The 7,949-nt window shown below is 34.6% G+C and overlaps 1 protein-coding gene across 1 annotated transcript in view; it reads right to left on the minus strand.

Moving 5' to 3' along the window:
* Positions 1-1,102: 1,102 nt before the first annotated feature.
* TDO2 (tryptophan 2,3-dioxygenase) overlaps positions 1,103-7,949 on the minus strand; it is a 21,780-nt gene continuing 14,933 nt past the window's right edge. The window contains 5 exon segments of the mRNA XM_017871049.1: positions 1,103-1,657; positions 4,202-4,292; positions 4,970-5,049; positions 6,251-6,308; positions 7,731-7,842. Of these exon segments, the coding sequence (XP_017726538.1) occupies positions 1,504-1,657; positions 4,202-4,292; positions 4,970-5,049; positions 6,251-6,308; positions 7,731-7,842 (495 nt within the window). The 3' untranslated portion in view covers positions 1,103-1,503.

Below are 7,949 nucleotides of genomic sequence, written 5' to 3' on the forward strand. Positions count from 1 at the left end.
AATAATGATAAACATTGACAAATAACATTTACACCAATATTCTAAGGCACTTTGGTGACAGAACATCTATTAACATATTTTTTTCCTAAGAAATAGCAAAGCTTATAAAATAAGTACTTTTACCCCCAGATGGATAGGAAACTAGGCTTCAACTGATGATTGTACCAGATAGTTAATAAATGGCAGAGCCAGAATTTGCCCTCGAGCTTGTTGATTTCAAAACTAGTGCCTTTTAGCCACCATGCCATTTGACTCTGTATTATATCAGCCTAGCCGCCATCAGATACTGTGTATACACACATACATGAGCACACAACAGTCATGGAGGCAAAAGCAATTATATACAATTCTAAGACAAACTAGATGATATGATCCTTATAAGAAAAAAACGCAATTGAAGCCAAAGAATAGTTCAATTCCATCAAGAACTTACTGCTTGCTAGTGATAATGACTCTAGTTCAAGAGATAGACTTAGACATACATTTTAGATTTTTAAAATAATATTATGTATTTCCTCCCATAACAAAAATATAAGTTTTCCCAATAACCTGGCCAAGCTAGAAAAAGAAAATTAAAACTCATGTCTGATCTAAACTCTTAGCCTAATTAATGTCTTATTAGAAATGAACTGGGTCACTGTTCAGTCTGTGTCCTTTCTTCTGGAAAGCACATCTTCTTTGAGGGGACTGCTCCTTGCTCCTACCTCAGTTCTGCATGCATTAGAGTTCACTGCACCTTCCAGATCACAGGCATGGGAGCTGGGGGAAAGAGAAGGTTTGCCCTGCATGAGTCCAGTGGTGCTGGAAACTGGGACCCAGCCTGAGACAGAAGCTGTTCTACTACAGGAAAGAATAAAGCCAACACCTACAGACAAGAGATGAGACAAAAAAGATCTCAGAGTGTTCCGGGAATATAGCACTCCAGGAACTGGACCCAGTCCAGTTTCCAGGCTCCTCTTTCAAGGCTTTTTGGGCAGTGTTCATTTGAATTCTGCAAGCTGGTAATCCTCCAGTATATCCCCTCTAGACAAACTTCAGATAGGTTTCTGTCTTTGGTCATTAAGACTCCTGACAAATACAATCAATATTTCAAAAACAACACGAGAAAAATTAATACTTTTATTAAAATTTTGTTTGAAAGTCTTTGTACAGAATAACATAGTGTACTGCATAAAATATTTGAAATAGCTGAAGTTTACAAGTATATAAAGATGAAACAATGAGATAATGATTACATTAAGTGGTTACATTAAGTCTCAGGGGAAATTGAATTTTTAATAGGAAAACACCCTATGTACAATGTTACTATTTAAATGAATTCTTTCTCATCTTAATGCTTAGTCTTGCCACAAACGAGAGGTAATCAAATTATTTCTAAAATTAAATCAGCATTGTGGTGCTGAACAACATATGTATACATATATTAAAACTATTTATGAAAATTCATAGAAAATAAAAAATAGACTGTGAAACCAGTATTCTTCATAGATTTTGCAGATGATTTTAATCTGATTCATCACTGCTAAAGTAGGAGCTATCACAATATTCAGCTGTATATAGAAATTTGTGAATGGTTGGGTTCATCTTCGGTATCCAGTGTCGGGGAATCAGGTATGTTGAAAGATTAAATAAATCTACAAATACCTTGTACCTATCACTGGAAAAACACATACATGAAGATGTGTTACATTGATTGACATGAAATATTTAAAATTTTCAATTAGAAAATTTATTTCTCTGACATTTTCCATAATTAATTAGTATTCAATATTATACATCTCATGTTGTATATATCATATATTAAATTAGGTATTATGTAGTATTAGTATTGATTGCCTACTTTTTATTCCATTTTCAAAGTTTATGCCCATAAAACAGTATTATGTGCTTTAGAACAGGGTGTTTCATATTAAAACTGAGAGTCTTATTGCTGGCACCTTCATAAAGATAAGGATGTGTTCTCATTTCCTACTTCTGAAAGATGGTATGCAAGGTAATACATGTAACGCATACAGAATCTTAGATGCTCATTTGGAAATATTTCCAACTGAAAAGCTGCCAAATAACTGCCCTAAGGGTTTAATAGACTCATAATAAATGTCTAGGAAGTAGTTTTAACACTAAAATTGCGTTTCTGTTATTAGTCAACAATTTTAACTGTTACAGTTTTATGGAGGAAGAACATTTGCCTTTGAAGTCAAATAAATCTGGGTTCAAATTCTGGATCTGTCACCTACAATTCAAGGACCTGTGACAAGTTGTTTAAACTTCAATGCCCCAGTTTCTAACTGTAAAATGAACACTTCAGTCCTTCCTTTTGGTCAGGTCTTTTTTTTTTTTTTTTTTATACTTTAAGTTCTAGGGTACATTGTGCACAATGTGCAGATTGTTACATATTATGTATACATGTGCCATGTTGGGTGTCTGCACCCATTAATCTGATCGTCATTTTACATATTAGGTATATTTCTAATGCTACACTCCCCCCCACACAATAGGAACCCCGTGTGTGATATTCCCTCTTCCTGTGTCCAAGTTGATTCTCATTCGTTCAATTCCCCACCTATGAGTGAAACATGCGGTATTTGGGTTTTCTTGTTCTTGTGATAGTATATGCTGAGATAATGTTTCCAGCGGCATCCATTCCCCATCAAAGGACATGAACTCATCCCTTTTTATGGCTGCATAGTATTTACATTAGGTGTATAATGTACTAATTTTTCTTAATCCTGTCTGTCCTCGATTGGACATTTGGGGTCGATTCCAAGGTCTTTGCTATTGTGAATAAGGCCCTGCAATAAAACATACGTGTGCAATGTATCTTATAGCAGCTGACGTATAATCTTTGGTGTAATATCACCCCGTATGGGATGAGCTGACAATACTGAAACAGCATGGTTACTGTACCAAAACAGAAGATATATTGATCCAATGGAACAGAACAGAGCCTTCGAAATAATACTCACACATCTACAGCCATCGATCTTTGACAAACCTGGACAACATCAAGAATATGGGGAAAGGATTCCCATATTTAATAAATGGTTGCTGGAAAATTGGCTAGCCATAAGTAGTGAAAGCCGAATGGATCTAATCCTTTCTCCATTAACAAAAATTAATATCAAGATGGAAATATAGAGACTTAAATGTTAGACCATAACCATAAAAAACCTAACTATACAATTCGTGACATAAGCATGGGCAGACTTTACAGTCTAAAACACCAAAAGCTAATGCAAACAAAAGCCAGAAATGACATAAGATTCTAATTAAAACTAAAGAGCTTCTGCACAGCAAAAGGTCCAGGTCTTTTTAAAACTGAGGTAAAACAACTAGAGAATGCTGTTTGTGTTAATTTTCTCAAACCTGTGTGCTCATTTGGTATTGGCAGTTATTGATTGTTTTGTGCTTACAGAATTTATTTCCACAGAAAGTGAAAATGTCTAAAATTGATAAAAATTTAAACCTGTTTATTTTAGAAACCAACCAATCTGATAATAACAGTAGGGATGAAATCAATGTACTGTAAAGATTTGGGGGGGCGCTAAATGCAAATGTCTAATTTATTCTTGAATTGATTCTTCTTTTCAAGGGACCATAGAAGTTTTCAGTTTCCAGATGTATCCATTTGTCTATTTTTCTATGATATTGTGAATATCAAAATAAGAATGTACATCCCGTAGGAACCTCTCTAGCATATTTTAAATCCTTAATAAATGTTGATCTCTTTCCTTGTAAACACTTTGAAAAGGGCACTCTCTGGAGTAGATGGAAATAGTTTTATAATATAGAGTCACATCAGAAAACGAGATGCTACTTTAACTGTGTCGTTTATCTAGCCAGGTAGACATTTGTAGAATTAATGATAAATGTTTTTGTCTAGTCAAAACTTGAGCCACAATGAGTTGAAGACATTTCTGCCTGGATGTAAGCACTGTTAAACCCTTTGTTTCCTCACATACCATGCAGGCATTGATACCATACCCCTTTTCATACAGGATCAAAGCAGTGAAGGTTCATAATTAAAGATTTTATAAAATTACTTCCAAGAGACCGAATTGGAATATTCTAACTACAAATGTGTTGTTAATAGTTCAGACAGGAGCAAATAAAATTACTTTTTAAAGGTAATCAGTGTATAGACGGAGAAACAAATTGTTGGTGACTGCCACCAGGAAGAAAGGAGAATTTCCCCACCTACCTCACGGTTGAGCGCAGGTAGTGATAGCCTGAGGAACCACCGGTGCCAGCTTTGCTGCCCAGCATTCTGTGCACCATGCACACATGGTTATCTAGGCAAACACACAAATTTACTGCATGGATATTTTTCCACCATTAGTTCCACAATGTTCTAACAATAAGGGGTTGGTAATGATTATTGCTTCTGAGAAAAGGCTGACAACTAACACTTGGCCATATGGAAGGCTCATACATGAGAGCCGGATGAGACTGTGAGGTTGCCTAGCGCTCCACTTGCTTCAGGCTACATGCATTTCACTCCCTCCTTCATTGCATTTAGCCCATGGACACAATAGAAGAGACCAGGGCCATAACATGACTCATGAGCCCGTGCCACCTTTGCCTTTATGGCAAATTCCTTCATTTAAAAAAATTAAAAAACATTTAAATTAAAAATTTAAAACTGCATTGGCATAATGGCAAATATGTTACTCTTATATAATAAAACTTGTTTTGACCTAAAGTTTATTTTTTCCTTCAGATTAAAAAAAAAAATATTTTCATGAGCCCCCAAAAGTATTGTGGGCCTTAGGTACTGTGCCTAGCGTGCATATGGATCAGTTGGCCCTGGGAGAGAGTGATGGCCAAGGTGGTATGTATGAAAGAATGCACCCACTCACAAAGGAGGGGGGAAGAGAGAAAGTGGGCACGAGGGCACACAGAAGACCAAGATAAAGAGCACAGGAACAGCATGTGGGGAAGCAGCATGGGGTGAGCGGGAAGGACTTACATCTCCATTTGGTCATCAGTGAATCTATGTCCATAAGAGAAGTTAGCAACTGAAACGGCACCTGGAACCTAGGCTCTTCCCTAAAGCAAAAAGAAGAAAAAGAAGAATATATTCAAGTAAATAGAGTGCGTTAGAAGGAGCATGAGTTTGACAATCAGTTGGCCCTGGAAACAAATGTCAGCTTTGCCTGTGAGGAGCTGTGACAGCTTTGGCTTATTCTCTCAGTCTCAGTTTCTTTGTCTCAAAGATGAAATACTACTCCTCAACTTGCGGTGTTTGTTTGAAGTCTAGAAAATTCCATGTAAGATACATGAAGTAATCACCCAGAGTCACACCTAACATTGGTTTTTATTAAAAGGAGACAGATGCACTATCACAGATTTACCAGCCAAAAATAGTCAAACACTTTTAGGCAAAGATATTAAAGCACAAAAGGAAAACACTTTTATTTCTTTTCATCTATTTGGTTTTTTTGGGTTTTTTTGTTTGTTTGTTTGTTTTGTTTTGTTTTGTTTTACATCTATTTCTTCAACTTTCTCAGCATATTTTCTACTTAGGACACATATGCCTGACTGGCATACATTTACTTGAGTTTAGGAAAAGAGTCAGAAGATTTTGTTTATGTTGCCATTTTGAAGAAAGACTTGAAAAGATTTTAAAAATTAAATACACAGAAGCATGACAGCCTATCAATATAGATACTTTTTACTAGTGTGATATTTATTGTTCTGAAATATTTAATTCATGAACCCTGAGGATGGGACCTTCATACAATAGAGTAGGAATGAGTCAACATTTAAGGAATACTTCAAACATTTTAGACCATGAAGATAATTTTACTTGAAATTGCTGAATAAGTGGTACAGTTTGCAAGTTATTTTCACTTCATGCATTTTTTATTTTCTTAAACAGGAATAATCTTACAACATTGTTTAATGATAGAACACATTTCATGAGTGAGTCTCTGAGAGAGTAAACTTTGGCCATTTAGGACACGTAGTGTTACATAGTGCTTTGTAGAATTCAGTCAAAAAGGATATTTGATTAATTTGTGCAGTGTTTAACTCCATTTAACCTTGTTCAGGGAAAAAGTTATGCTATTATTATTTAAAAGAAAAAAAGGGGGGGCCATAAAACTTCATTACTAATTATTTTCTAAGTTTTCTCCAAAACTAAATTACTGCATTGAACTATGATTATAATTTTTAGGCTTTATACTGGATACGTTATCCATATCCACCCCTCAATTTTAATGTCAGTCTCTCTTCTGATTTGTTTTACCTGTAAAAATATATCATCAATGCTCCCTGAAGTGCTCTGTATGACAGCCGTCTTTCACCTGCAAAATATGTAGCAAATTTAAATTTATTAGGTAATTTAAGGTAATTTTATATTAATTCAGCATCATCATCTTAAAAAATTTAATGGATTACATGTGTTTAGAAATCAATATAAGTTTCAGTTTACATTTTTTATCCCTTAGGTTGAATTTACAAATATATCACTTAAAATACAATTTTAACATTGGATTTTTTAAAACAAACTAAAAATGTACATATTTTAAATTTTCAAAACCTTCAAATAGCATGTTAAGAAAACCTGATTTTTCTAGAAAATACTTGACGTTCATAACAAAATTCGTTTTCCAAGTAAAATAGTATGTCTTTCATTTCAAAAAGTACAGATGCGTTATAAGCATCATTTCAAAGTAGTTTTCACTAATTCACTTGAAATTAGTTAACTTGTTTTTAATGAGCACAATTATGTAAAATCATATATGTGTCCTCTAATGAAATACTTTCTCCTTGCTTCAGGAAAACAAGATTTTGTTATTCCTTTACTGAGGTTTTTTGTTGTTGTTGTTGTTGTTTTAAGAAAACAGAAGCTAACAACCTTTAAGCTTATTAAACTTAATACCAATTTCATATGTTGCTATGTTTTGTACTTGTGTTATAAAAATTAATTTTTACTTTTATTCTGCCTATTTCCATAAAGGTTTAAGATTCTTTACAATAAAAGTTCTAAGTCAAAATGAACACAAAAGTTTAGAAATGAAAGTACTGATTTTATGGCTCAATAAGTTTCAGGAACTAATAGCTCAGTACCAATTGTGCGAAAAGTCTAAATGTAAGCATTTCCTGGTCTCCTGGTCAGTCAAGCAGATTTGTATGAAAGAGCTCACCCACACACAAAGGAGGGAGGAAGAGAGAAAGAGGGCAGGAACATTCCACACATAAAGAGACTCCTTGGTGATAAATCCAAATAACTAAACTTAGCTAAGAAAAGAAAATTAGTATGGCTGGACCACGCAAATATGAGATCATTGTAGACCACGTTAAAGATTTTGTTTTAATCCTAAAACAATGGGGTGACATCAATAGTTGTTCTCACAGTAGCTATTCCTTCCTTTTCTTACCTCTACCATAGTGTTTACTATTACAACGATTTGTCTTCATTTCTGTTCCTATTAGGCTGTGAACTATTTGAGAAACTATATGCAATTGATCTTGATATCCCTTGTATCTGGCATAGACTACACAAATTTTTTTTCTAATGTTTTTGAAATAATCTGGACATAGAAACCTGTTAAAATAGGTTTATCACTGAGAACATTTACTCCATTTTTGTTTCTATCAGTAGAATATCAATTTTCATTCTATTTCTCCCAAGTAAGGCTGATAGGCTTATAAAATGATGTTTTGATCTCATATTCACACATTTCAGGGAAAAGATTCATAAAATAAAAAATAAAAATATCTACCTTTACTAAGGAGATGTTCATGACGTTTCTCATCAAATAAGGACAGTAGCACCTCTTTTTGCCTCTGAAATTCAGCCACCTGTTCCTCTTTTTCTTCAGACTCTTCCTTAGCCTTTAGGAAAAACATGGCATTAATATTCCTGAGGGGCCGGGCGCGGTGGCTCAAGCCTGTAATCCCAGCACTTTGGGAGGCCGAGACGGGCGGATCACGAGGTCAGG

Source organism: Rhinopithecus bieti, unplaced genomic scaffold (assembly GCF_001698545.2).
Source record: "Rhinopithecus bieti isolate Rb0 unplaced genomic scaffold, ASM169854v2 scaffold_3878, whole genome shotgun sequence".
In the NCBI taxonomy this organism is placed as follows: domain Eukaryota; kingdom Metazoa; phylum Chordata; class Mammalia; order Primates; family Cercopithecidae; genus Rhinopithecus; species Rhinopithecus bieti.